Source organism: Arachis ipaensis, chromosome B08 (assembly GCF_000816755.2).
Source record: "Arachis ipaensis cultivar K30076 chromosome B08, Araip1.1, whole genome shotgun sequence".
NCBI lineage: Eukaryota > Viridiplantae > Streptophyta > Magnoliopsida > Fabales > Fabaceae > Arachis > Arachis ipaensis.
This window is the reverse complement of record NC_029792.2, coordinates 107908170-107921748: the sequence shown is the minus strand read 5'-3', so window position 1 is coordinate 107921748 and position 13579 is coordinate 107908170. Positions and strand designations below refer to the sequence as shown.

At 36.7% G+C, this 13579-nt stretch overlaps 1 protein-coding gene across 1 annotated transcript; it reads right to left on the bottom strand.

Annotated features, from left to right (window-relative positions):
• On the bottom strand, positions 1647-8532 carry LOC107613233. Its single transcript, XM_016315132.2, has 9 exons — positions 7999-8532; positions 5974-6074; positions 5527-5860; positions 4237-5055; positions 4075-4129; positions 3324-3385; positions 3114-3220; positions 2931-3018; positions 1647-2538 (listed from the first exon to the last, which is right to left on the bottom strand). Exons 1-9 carry the CDS (start codon positions 8131-8133, stop codon positions 2230-2232), a joined length of 2010 nt encoding a protein of 669 aa, XP_016170618.1. The 5' UTR covers positions 8134-8532; the 3' UTR covers positions 1647-2229.

Sequence of the window (13579 nt, the reverse complement as noted above, 5' to 3'; positions counted from 1 at the left end):
GTGTATGGAGAGATTGTCCTGTTCTATTAATCAGCAAGTTGATAAGGGCGTGTGGAAGCCAGTTGCGGTTTCTAGAGGGGGTCCAAGAATTTCTCATTTGATGTTTGCCGATGATTTGCTTCTTTTCTGTAAAGCTGAAAAACAGCAAGTTCAAACTGTAATGGTAGCTTTGGAAAATTGCTGCAGAGCCTCTGGGATGAAGGTTAATATGGAAAAATCTAAAGCGCTATGCTCCAGGAATGTTTCAGCGACAAGAAAAGAGATTTTCACTGGAGTCTCCTCCATCAGATTCGTTCAGAACTTGGGCAAGTATTTAGGGGTGAACCTTAATCACTCTCGGGTGACACGCGCAACTTTCAACGATGTTTTGGACAAGATTCGGGGAAGGCTAGCCAGCTGGAAAGGAAGATTGCTTAATAAGGCAGGCAGACTCTGTTTGCTCAACTCGGTAGTGACTGCGATTCCTACTTATCGCATGCAAGTATCTCTCTTCCCTAAAGGGGTAACTAATAAGATAGAATCCATGATGCGAAACTTTCTATGGAAGGGTCAAGCTGATGGTAGAGGCCTGAATCTAGTTAACTGGAAAGTGTTGGTCACTCCTAAGAAGTTTGGAGGTCTGGGAATTAGAGATCCTTTTTGTGCCAATATTGCTCTTCTTGGAAAACTAATTTGGCAACTTTTTCACAATCCCAACAAGCTATGGGTTCAACTGTTGACGAAGAAATACCATTCTTCTAAGGATGATTATTTTAGTCGGTCTCGAGGAAGTGGATCTTATGTTTGGAAGAGTATATGTCAAGCTTGGGATATCCTAAACTTGGAAATGGCGTGCTGATCTTCGGTTGATCTTGAGAGATGCAAATACAGTAGCAGACATCATGGCAAAGACTGCAATGAGGACTATTTCTCCCCAAGTGGAGCTTCCATTGCCCTGGAAGGAGTTTGAGAGTAGTATTCAGCGAGACTGCCTTTCTTAAGCAGTTTCTTATTTTTTTTCTTTCTTAGTTTTTGTTTATTTTCTTTTAAGTCACAAAAAAAAAAATATAACGAAAATAACAAAAATGTTTTTTTTTTTAAAGCGGTGAACAACTTATATATTTGATTAAAAAATGCAAAAAAACAATTACTTAAAATTACCAAAGTCTAAAGATTATAGTCTCATTTCTTAAATCATATTTATAAAATTCATCAGATTTCAATCTCTAAATTTCTTCTTGAAGACATATATTTAACACATTATTTTTATTGCGTTTTTCATTCTTTAAAAAATTTTACTCATTAGTAAGTTGTTTTTATCAGCAATATCAATTTTGTAATATCATTTTAGTCATTTACTTTCAGCTCAACTTTAACTTCCTACCATTCAATGAAGTTGAAATATCCGGATCAAGAGGTTCAGGATTATTTGATGAAGTTGAAAAATCCGAATGAAAAGAGATTCTAGATTATTTGATGCAAAAATAAGATAGAAGTCAAAACTTTAAATGTTTTCGTTCAATTCAGAAATTGATGAAAAAAAATTTTCTAAAGCTAAATGTCAACTTTAAGATAGAAAATATTAAAATATTTACATTAGCACCAAAAGAAAATACTAAAGATTTAATTTCTTTCTGTTTAAAAAAAAGTATATTTACTTAAAAAAGTATCACCAGCAGAAGTACATAATTTTAGATTACAGCACGAACAAAATATTTAACTATATAAACAATGAAGTTGAATGGAGCACATCAATGAAATTCTCAACTTTTGTTTTTAATCTTTTTCCCACACTTCCGTTTTTCTTTTTTATTTTTTTCCTTTTCTTTTCTTCTTTTCCTTTTTCATCAATATCCCTTCAAAAATAAGCAGTTGAATAGATTGTCACCAAACAAAAAGAGGATCATGACGGGGTCCAACCTACGAAGACACTCCAACTGTACGGACAAATCTAATACAATTCGTGACATCCTCAATTCCTCATATCTTCATTGTTCATTCCAATTAAAAATCAATGCCCACCACTTATGCCGCTTCAACAGCCAGACGAAAATAGAGACATTATTTAACTTCATCTCCACCTACTTGGGGATCTAGATATCTAAATATCCTCCATGTAACAAACTTCCAAAAATTAAGCCAGCGGTCCCATTACCTTTTAATATTTTTCTATCAATTTTTTTTATTGTTTTTGACTAGACATTTAAGACACTCCGGTGCAACCAATATCTCGCCATCTTAAGAATCAAATTAAGTAGTAGTACCCAAGTTGCTTTGCGGCTTTGACTCTGTTCTGACATAGGTGAGACCCCGACTCGCAGGTTGAGATGTATTGCCACTACTAGATGTACCATTGTCAGATTGACCACCAGCGTCTCGCTTCCACTGCAAGCTCCGAGCACCCAGTTTAGCCGGAGGCCGAGCTCTAAATGCACCAGGAATGCCTCTTGCAAAAGGAAGTCTGGAAAACCTAGCAGCAGGAAATGGAGATCCCCTAACAACACGTGGCCATGTCATGGTTAAAGATGGTTCTTGGGGTGCAGCACTTTTCTTAACCACCTGCAAATGGGTAGTAACAAACACAGTAATTAAGCAACATTGTCTTAAGCTTAAAAGCTACAACATTTGCATACATTAATTGACGCGTACTTCCACATTAGGCCACAAAGTTACTTCATCCAAACACGTTTAGTATTATCTAACAATGCAAGTATCAAACCCAAGGTAATAACTAAAAATGACCAGGACGAGATACTAAGTTATAAAACTAACCAAGTTCACTGTCTAAAATCTAAGTACATGTACCCAAGTATATTAATAGTTGCTATAGCATTTTTCATCTCTAAAATGGAAAGGAATTAAAAGGAGAAAAATGCCTGGAGCAAAGTAGATTTCACGAGGGGGGAAAGCCCTATGAATCAGATGAATACATTATCAAGCTGTTTCAATACCTTGAGAATCCGGGACAAGTAAGAAGTGCCATCGAGAGATAATGCACTCTCTGCCGCTTCTTTACGCATGAACTCAACATAAGCAGCCCTGCTCAAGTAATGGGGAATCAATATAAAGTACAAAGTGTAGTTATACTGAACATTTGATATCCAAATGTGCCACACAAACTTGAAACATCTTACCCTTTTGGCTGCCCTGTTGCTGCATCAGTAAGTATAACCACTTTTAACACCTCCCCGAATTTATTAAAATGACGGGACAAACCATCTTTGGTGGCAGCAAAATGAACCTGTGATAATCAACAAAAGGAAATTTCAGAAACAAAAATAAATCCCACCTCTCACAAAAGCTTCCTCTCCTCCACCAAGAAAATAAGAGTTCAGAGTTATTACATTGCTAATGAAAATGGTTCTGGAATCAGCATCTTCTGAAGGACGACCAGAAGCACTCAAACCTACAAACACAATATGCAATCAATCATACTCTTTAATGCATAAATACTTTGTTTGGGTCACATATACATAATGTATACATATATAAATATATGCACCAAATATTACCACCTTAAGAGTTCTTTTCTTTGTAACCAATATTTTGAACTACAAGATGAGGTTTTCTTTCTATTTACATGGGGATGAGACCAATTGTCATATCTAAAATCTTAAAAAATTATAATTATTATAAATGTTTTCTTAAGAGTATCATAAATTATAAATAGATTTGGGTCATTTTTTGGAATAAAAAGAATTTCATTAGGATGAGAACAGTAATACAAGATTGGTACAAGAGTTTCCTAGTACAAAAGCAAAGCAAAGGAAGATTTCATTATAAAGATTTGGATCATTTGATGTGTTACATTGCAGTATGGCATCATTTGAACTATGTAGCTGACTCTGACTCCACCTAGTAGGATAAGGCATATGTCTTCGATGTTATATTATAAATGTTTCAGTCGGATATATAAATATAATGTTTTATTTGATGTATCATGTTCCACCGTTATTTTACATTTTACAATTTATTAAAATTGTTTTTATGTATCATATCATATAAAGCAATTGTATCACACTTCAGTAGCCTTCAAGCAAAATTATTTCATTCCACTTGGAAGCAAGAATTGTTCCATCAAAGTTTAGAACATACCTGAAGAAAATTGTGCCTTGTTGGATTCTTTCTGAACATCAGGAGCAGCATTTACCTGTTAAATCACATAATATCAATGAAAATGATCTCAAATTGAAAGCTTTAAGCATAATGTTAATTGATTAACAGAGAAGTCTATGCATGTATGTGTGAGCAACCCACAATTCCATTACTAGTTTTCAGAGTGCTAGCATTTTCCTTCACTAGTCGCAAGCCAGTTCTGGGAGCTCCTATTTTACTGTCCATGGTATTATAACCATCTATTTCTTTAACCTCCCTTGGTTCATGATAGTGCGGTGGCTTCCACGTATTTACATTAACAGATATATTCACAATCTTATGTGAAGTGTTAGGTGCACCAGAAATTTGCTCCTGCTCTCTATTGCATTTTAGGCGCAAGCCATCTTCCGCATTTTTGGCTACACTATACTGCAACATCAATGAATCATTGCCCCTGTTCCGAGAAGCTCCAGTCACCCTATGACCCATAACATTAACATCATCAAACCCTTCATTATCCGAAGTTGAATCATAAGGAAAACCAGTTTCACGTTCCACCATAGTCTCATTTGACTGTCCAATGTAATCAGAAGTTCGAAGAAATAGTGATTGGTCATGCTCCTGATTTTGATAATTATCTTCTGGTGGATTGTTGTCATCTGATGGATCCATCCCACGACCTAGTCGATCGAATACACTACGAGAGGATCTGTATTTTATCACGTCTTTTGCAGCATCTGCCACAGCTTTAAGTACTGGCGCCATTGGATTTGCAACCTTGGACGCAGACTGTATCCGCTGGGGACGTTCCACCAATGATGTCTCGCCAATTGATGTCGAAACAACAGAACGAAGTCGTTTCAATGATGGTTCTACTGATGAGCCCAAACTGGAAGGCCTAGAAGTGGCAACAGCATCTCGCACAGCAAACTGAAGCAGCCGTCGAGGAGCAGCAATATTCATTTGGGATCCTGCATCTCTCTGTCAAGGTTACTTTGTCAGATGTTTGAAAGCAAAGGATCAAGAGATACTCTTGTTTACAAGAAGAGAAATGATACAATCCTCCTATTTAGTGTGCCTAAATATCTCCCTAATTTAATATCTTACATTTATTCTTCATCTTTGCATGATGTGTAAATTACAACACGTCATTCAGAGTGGAGTTTTAATCACGATGGTAGTAAGGCAACCATTATGAAGCTATATCAATACATCAAAATATAATACCAAAACGTAGGGGAAAAAATAATGGTAACAAGGAAAATAGCATACACTACTAGTAATTTTATCTGCATAGGGATTTCCTTACACTTACTAGGTAATGGAAAGAGGCATAAGAATCCATGATACAAGAATGCAGATAAAAATTCAGGGCTCAAAATTGAATGCAATTTATATATGCAATTTGCAAACATATCGAGCAATCATGAAAATTACTATAGCAGCTCAAACCTTTGTCCACTGAGGTTCATCAGCTCGGCCCCTTTTCTTCTGAACTGGAGATTTAGGAGACAGTGACCTTTCACCACGATGTATCCTAGATTGTGATTTATCCTCCACATGGGTAGTGTCAACAACACAGCTGCGAATGGGAGGTGGTTCTGCTTCACCCCTGACCAATCCTTTCCAATCTTTGTTATGCCGACTTCTAGATAACTTATCAGACTTCCCTCTTTCCAACTCTTCAGATTGGACCTCTGATGTGAGCTTTTTCTTAGAAGCCTCATTCAGCAATTCTTTTGGTTGTACATATGAGCCTAAATGCAACTCTAGATGATCCCACAACCTGTTACCATAATGAATACATATACAAAGAATAATGGGGTGTAAATACCATACTGGTTTAAATTAAATAATCTTAAAACTTATCAATCAAATTGGAGACGGAACTCAAATTACCAAGATACAAAAGAATCACTGTCATCCCCCAAAAAAACATTTAACTCATTCCTTGCTTCATCTTTCTTCCTTCCATTCCTCAATAACACGATAACATATTCCTGCCATTGCATAAGAACTTTAGTTTACTCGATAAAATCAAATGACTTTGATGAAATATTTATAACTTCATATTCATTTGTCTTTACTCACTAGTTAATAACTCCAATTACAACATTATACTACTTATATAATAAAATTTAAAGAGAATAAGTAAATAAATAAAGGAAACCATTCTTATCATTCAACTACTACTAATAATTATAATAGTAACAAACTAACAATCATATGTGGATTACATATAACCAAAACATTGGCCAAAAATAAATATATGGAAGAAACAGTTGAAGACATTCAATCTGAATTACACATTATAATTCAGCAAGTCAGCCTCTATACAATAACAAAAATTATGTCTTATCCCACTAGGTGATGGTCTAATAAAAACCAATACCAAAATCCATTTGAAATAAATTATTTTTAATGGATTCTCCCAAAAATATAAAATAAAACATCCTGGTCTTCCTCTACCATATTTAATCTCACTGTCTTCCAATTTCCATTTTTCATATGCTTTTCTAAGTGGTGGCTCCATTTGTCTTTTACTGACATGAAGAAAACCACCTTAGGTAAGTTTCACTCGTCTCCTCATCTATCATCTGGTGCTACTATACCTTGATCTCAACTACTTATGTTTCTAATCTTATCTTCCCCTACATGTTCACACATCCAGCTTAACATTCTCACCTCTATTAAAACTATTATTTGCTCTTGTTGGTATTACATTGCAAAACATTCACTGTCCAGCTTACATTATAACCGTTATCTCATTACACAGTTTCATGTCATCTCCAAACAACTATCCAGCCTTCTTATAATATGGAAAACTGACAGGAACACAAACAAACATCCAAATAATGGTTCTAAATCAGGTTGACCCTGACTATCCATGCAAGGTAATGACCACTACAATCTTCAATCTGGAAGGTAATGACCACTAATCAGGAAAACTAAACAAAAATCAAGTACTATCACCAAGATTTGGACACTAGATAAACCCACAGCCTATCCTTGCATGCAGGCATTTCAGTACATTCTAGAAGGAAAAACTTACACAAACTAGTGCTTAAGTTGAATATTCCTCTGAAATTTGAAGTATTAGCACAGAAGGTGATTGTTTAAAGTTGTTACTTATAAACTATAGGACACAGATTTAAATGCTCAAGACAGCCTCTCTGCTTGTACGGTTAGGCTCAGTACATCAACAGTTCCCATTCCCCAAATTCCACCAGGTGCAAGCCTTGACTCTCGAGAACCTTTTTTCAGAAATGATTCCCTAAAATAAACATTGCTCATATACTAAACCTTCTTATTCATCATAAGTCTTCTATCCATGCCAAAGGTAAACTTTCACAAAGTTGTCAATAATTTTCAAACTAGAACTCTAGCATCATGTTTCAACACTGCATATTTACCGTGTATAATTGCAGAGTCATGCTATATGTGCATATGAATACACCTGCCACATATCAGAAGCAGCCTACATATGCAGCATGTGCAACACAGTTCCACCCAATAATAACAAAGTCAAAAACTAGCAGCAGCACAAAAGAAATTAGTATGCATTAGAACCTGCAACAGGCGTTCAATCAGAGGACAGATAGCCTTCAATTCTATTACCAGAAGTGGCCTCTAATTAAAATTTATATTTCTACTACTAAATTCATAGAATTCTAAACCTTATATGCACATTTTACAGGGAATTTCAATAGAAACCCTTCTCCAATTCATCCAACTGAACTCATTCCACATCAGAATATTCAGAAACTGACGCACTTGACTCATCAAAGAGAAAACCAAAGCATCCAACACATCAGTTACCAAATGCAGAACATTTGAAATTACACTTGGACTTCGCTTCCAAATACAAAATATCCGGAAAACGCACACCACATTATTCAGAAACGGTGTCGAATTAGGTCGTACCACTAGAGTGTCATCAGTGTACTCCCCCATGAACTCCTTAAGCTTCTCCTTCACACTCTCCTTCAGCTTCGCCGCACCATCGGCGGTGAAATTCGCCTTGAAAGCACGATCCCCATCCCGATCAACGCTCCCCATCTCCAATCCCCGAACAAAAAGAAAACCCTAACGAAGAGAGTGAGTCTTAGTCTCTCTTTCTCTCCCTATATATATGAACCAAAATTGCGATGTTCTCAAAACCCTAACAAACTCTTTATCGGGGCTTATCGAAATCTGCGGGAAGAACTCAGAACCAGGGTAGAGTATGGCGAAGAGAGGCAGTATCGGATTTTTCTCGGGAAAGTGTGGGAAAATTTTGGCGCAGTCATGGAAAATCTCTCACAGGTAGCGAGAGAATACCAAGATAGAAGAGAGAAGAAAGAAAGAAAGAAGGTAGCAGGGAACCTAATATATACTCTCTCAGTCGGTTAAGTGCAGTGATACCCCAAAGATGGCGCAAAGGAAAGGAGAGAAAGAGGTTTGTTTTCTTCGCTATTGTTGGGGTGTAAAGTGGGTAATATACTTAGTCATTTGCCGTTAATGGAATCACGAAAAAAAAAAAAAATTTACGTTAACGGGCTTAATGCACATTTACTGCTAATATTTCCGTCAGAAATTAATATTTATATATTTTTTGTGCGCATTGTTTTTTATATCTTTATTTTGTAGTGTGAAATACAAATGTTTTATTATTTTATTACTTCTTATTAATCACTTTCAATATAAGAATAAAAAATTATATAAAAGTAGTACATAAAATGTTCCCCTATTTACATTCTCTTTCCTAATCAATCGTTAACCTGCCGTTAAAACACTTAAAAAATATATACTTAATAAAAATTACTCAATTAAAATTATATAATTGATCTTCACATTATTACATAGTTTTTCGTTAGGATTAAGTACGATTTTTTTCCTTAAGGTATAGGTTGAAATTTTTTTCGTTCTCAATCTTTTTTTGCATACAAAATTATCCCTAAGATTTAACTTGATTTTAAAATCCTCTTTCAAACCACAATATCATTCTCCTTCTTTAACAAAATACTCAGTTTCTATTCTTTTTTTTTCATTACAACAATATCTTTTCTTTTTCTTCCTCTTCAACAATAATAACAATGAAGCAGAAACAATATAATAAACATTAAAAAAAAATCAGAAACAAAAATAGAAGCAGAAGCATAATTGAAAACAGAAATAGAAGCAGAATCAAAAACAGAAGTAGAAGTAAAAGCAGAAGCAGAAAGCAGAATCAGAAGCATAAGAAACAGAAGAACTATGGATTAACAAAATCAAAAACAGAATCAGAATTGGAAACAATATGATTAACAATTAACAAAATCAGAATCAGAATAATAAAATCAGAATAAAAAATAATGTGATTAATAAAATTAGAAACAGAAGCAGAATTGGAACCCTAAGACGGAGCAGCGGCGCGGAGTAGTCGCCGTCAAGCACCGTGAGAGGGATGAGAGAGCGCAATCACCGAGAAAGGGCAGAGAGAGAATAGATCGGAGAAGGAGAAGGGGGGCCACTGCGCTATCACTAAGCTTTTGGCGCCGTCGCCGAACCGCTGCAGTTGAGTTCCCAAGAAGAAGGACGAGGAACAGCGGCGACATGCGAAGAGCAGTAGTGAGTGACGAACTAGCGAGCAGGAGGAGTAGAACGGCGACACGGCAGACGTTCTCCTCGCCGATCTACTGGCGTTGTCGTCGTCACCACCTTCCCTTACCTTCCCTTCTTCTTCTTCCCCTACCCCCCAACGTGATTCCCTGACTCCCTCTCTCCCTCTCTCAGTCCGTTCTCTTTTTCTTTTATTATTTTATTCTATAATCTTTTTTGTTAAGGGTAATTTAGTAATAAAATTTAAAATTTAAGAAAAAATCACGATTTTAAAATCAAGTTAAAGAGCATTTGGCAGACACTTTAGCTATACTACTCTAGTGCATCGGTTGAAGAGCATTTGGCAGATGAAAAGAGGTTGCGATATTATGGATGTCGGGTTTGGCTATTTTTCTGTAAAGTGCGATTGACAGAGGATCGTGATAAGGTTTTGATAGGAGGCCCTTGCGGTTAAGCCTTGGATGGCGTCCTTTCAACCAAATGAGAAAACTTTTGGTTCCACACCAGTGTGGGTACGAGTTGTTGGATTAAACATCTTGTATTACCAGGATAAGGCCATGTGCAAGATAGCTTCAGTAATTGGGAAGCCAATAAAGATCGATCTTGGTACCAAGGAAGCAGAACGTGGAAAGTTTGCAAGAGTGTGTGTACAAATTGATTTGGGTCTATTGATGATAATTGAAATCATTGTGATGGAGCAAGATTCGATGTTGAATATGAGAACTTAGATCTTATTTGGGAAAATTTTAATTGTTTTGGCCATGTGAATGAAGGTTGTACAAGACATAAAGGGAATATGTGGGTGGTGGTGGGGTGTTTGTAGCAGTGGTGCCTCAGCCCGTGGTATTAATGTCAGAAAAAGAAGAAGAATCAGAGTATTTTTGAATTTGGAAACACCAATAATGAGGAAGCAAAAAATCAGAAGAAGAAGGATATTGTGGCTAATACGTTGCATGTTGATGATTTTCTTGCAATTAATGTTCATGTGAACGAAGGTGAGTGGGTCCAAGTTGTTAATAGAAAAAGAAAAAAGAAGGTTCACTCCTTTAACGTTGGCCCATCTTCAAAAGGTGAGAAGTTCCCAACAAGGCCAAAAAAAGGCTTTCCCATGGCAAAGAAAATGCTAGACTTGACCTATTTACCATCAAACTAAAAGTTGGTCTTGTGCATTCAAATGTTGGAGTACATGAACGTAAGGTTGGAACGGTGATGAAACAAGGAACGACCTCCTCATTGCAAGCTTCTCCGGTGGCTGAACAGTCATCAAAAGTTGGTCAACCTATCCCTGCTCAGCAAAATGAACTAAGCAGTGGCTGCAGTATAGAGCTGCAGTATGGACAGTTAATTTTTTAGTGTGAAATATTAGGGGAGTTTCAAATAAAATGGTTTGTGTGCATTGCAAAGAACTTATTAGAAAATTCAATCTTTCTTTTTATTTTATTTTGTTAGAGACTCATGTTGTCTTTGATAGAGTTAGTTCCTTTTGGTCTCAACTTGGGTATCATATTGTTGGTTGTTCTGAAGCTAAGGGTTATAGTGGTGGTGTGTGGATTCTCTCCAATTCACCTATTAATCGGTGCTCAATTATTAGTGTTCATGACCAATGTGTTTGCATTGAAGTTAATTAGGACAGCAACAAATAGTGGTTTAGTGCTATTTATGGTGGTCCTAATGCTTCTTAGAGGAAAGATCTTTAGCCATTACTCAAATCTATAGCGAAAAATGTGATCTATCATTGGCTTCTTGTTGGGGATTTTAATGAGATTTTGCTGCCAAGTGATGTTAGATGTGATAATTTCCATGTTCAAAGGGCTAAATTATTTTCTAAAGTTATGAATTATTGTGGTTTGATGAACCTTGAGCCATTGGAAGATCTTTTACCTGGTACAGTAGGGTTAGCGGTGGGATGGATGTTACTAAGAAGTTAGATCAAGCCTGTACTAATTTGGGGTGGTGTACTCTTTTCCGGAGACATATGAGGATGTGCTTAATGGATTACACTCAGATCATTATCCTATTCTCATTAGGTGTCAGAGATACCTACATCGCTAGATTGATCCTAAACCTTTTCGATTTCAGGCTGCTTGGACTACCCATCTATCTTTTGATGGTATTGTTAAAAGTGCTTGGAATATGGGTTCACCTTTTGTAACTTCTAGTTTGTGAGAGGTGTAACAGAAAGCTTTAAAATTCAATAAGGGGGTCTTTGGGAATATTTTTGTTAAAAAGAGAAAGCTAGAGGATCAAATTAAAAGGGTGCAGATTTTGCTTGAGAGCTCTTTTTCTTTATCTCTCTCTCCCTCTCAAGAGGAAACAAGATTGAATGAAGAGTACAACAGAATTTTCCTTTAGGAAGAAATTTTATGGTATCAAAAGTCCAGAGAATAGTGAATAAAATTTGGTGATAGGAATACCAAATTATTGCACACAAAAACCCTTATCAAATGAAAATAGAATAGGATCAATGATATTTTCTTAGATGATAGTACCTAGGTCATTGATTTCGAGGTTCTGAAATTTGAAGCAAATAAATTCTTTCAGAGTCTCTTTTGCTCTATGGATGATGTGAACATTATTGTGCTCGGGAATATATCGCTTCCTCAGTTAAGTAATGAAGCCTGTAAGAGGTTGACAAAACGGTCTTTCTAGATGAGGTGAGGAATGCTATTATGAGTATGAAATCCTACAAGGCTCCTGACTTGATGGTTTTCAAACTTTCTTCTTCAAAGAGTATTATGACTTTACTGCTCCTGATATCTAGCAGATTATGCAAAGGGCTTTTTCTAGTGACATTATTGAATCATTGGTGTTTGAGACTCTCATTGTTTTGATTCCTAAGTCTAATAAGCCAAAGCATACGAGGGATTTTCGGCCTATTAGTCTATTAATGTTGTATATAAGATTATCACTAAGGTGCTTGTTAACCATTTTTGCCCCTTTCTTGAGGAAGTAGTTAGTCCCTCCAAGGGGGTTTTATCCCTGGAAGGGGTACAACTATGGTTCTGAAAAACGAACCAGACTGGCTAGTTCAACCAGGTTAATCGGAAACCGATCACCTGGCCGATTTGGTTGAAGTGAAAAACCAATTGGCAAAAAATCGATGAAAGAACTAGACAAACTAGTGGTTAACTGGTAAACTGATTGAACTAACCAGTTCTTTTTTAAAGATTTTCGATTTTGAAAATTATATAAAAAAAGAAAACACCTCTCCCCATATCTTTATCTCACACTTCACAAACCAAACCTAACCTTGCTAAACCCTATTAGAGACAACGACTGCAGCCCCCAACCACTAGCTACCACTCGCCCCCTTCTCTTCGTCGTGAAATCTCTGTTCGAACACATTGCCGTTGCTCGCATCGCCCACCTCATCGTCAAATGTCGCTCGCGTTGCCCCTTACCGTGGACATTGCTCATCTTGTCGCTCGCCTCTTCGGTCACCTCGTCGTTGCTCACCTCAACAGTAAGCACTCACTAGCTCCTCCCCCACTAGCCACTACTTGCCGCTTGCTTGCTTCAATGCTTCGTCAGTTTTATTTTTAGAAATTTTATTGATTTATTCTTCAATGCTTTTTCTCTCGATCATTGTTGTTGTCGTTGTCCTGCATCCCTTTTCTCGCTACTTCACGATTCATCTAAGGCAAGAACCCAAGGTAAGAAACCAGCTTCCGCTTCCAAGAAACCGGCCTCAAAAACCAAGAATTCGGTTGAGCAAGTCATTGTGCTACGGAGTCCTGACTTATCTGTACCGACACAAGATCTTGTTAGGTTTTTCAACCGGTATTGTGCACTTCAATATAGGAAATTTTGGGACATCAAGAAGTTGCATGTCGAGCGGCAACTAAAGATGGAGAAGCTACACTCTGAGCTTCAGGCATTAGTGAATTCTCACATTGAAAGCCGGGGGTGGAACTTTTTTGATAGG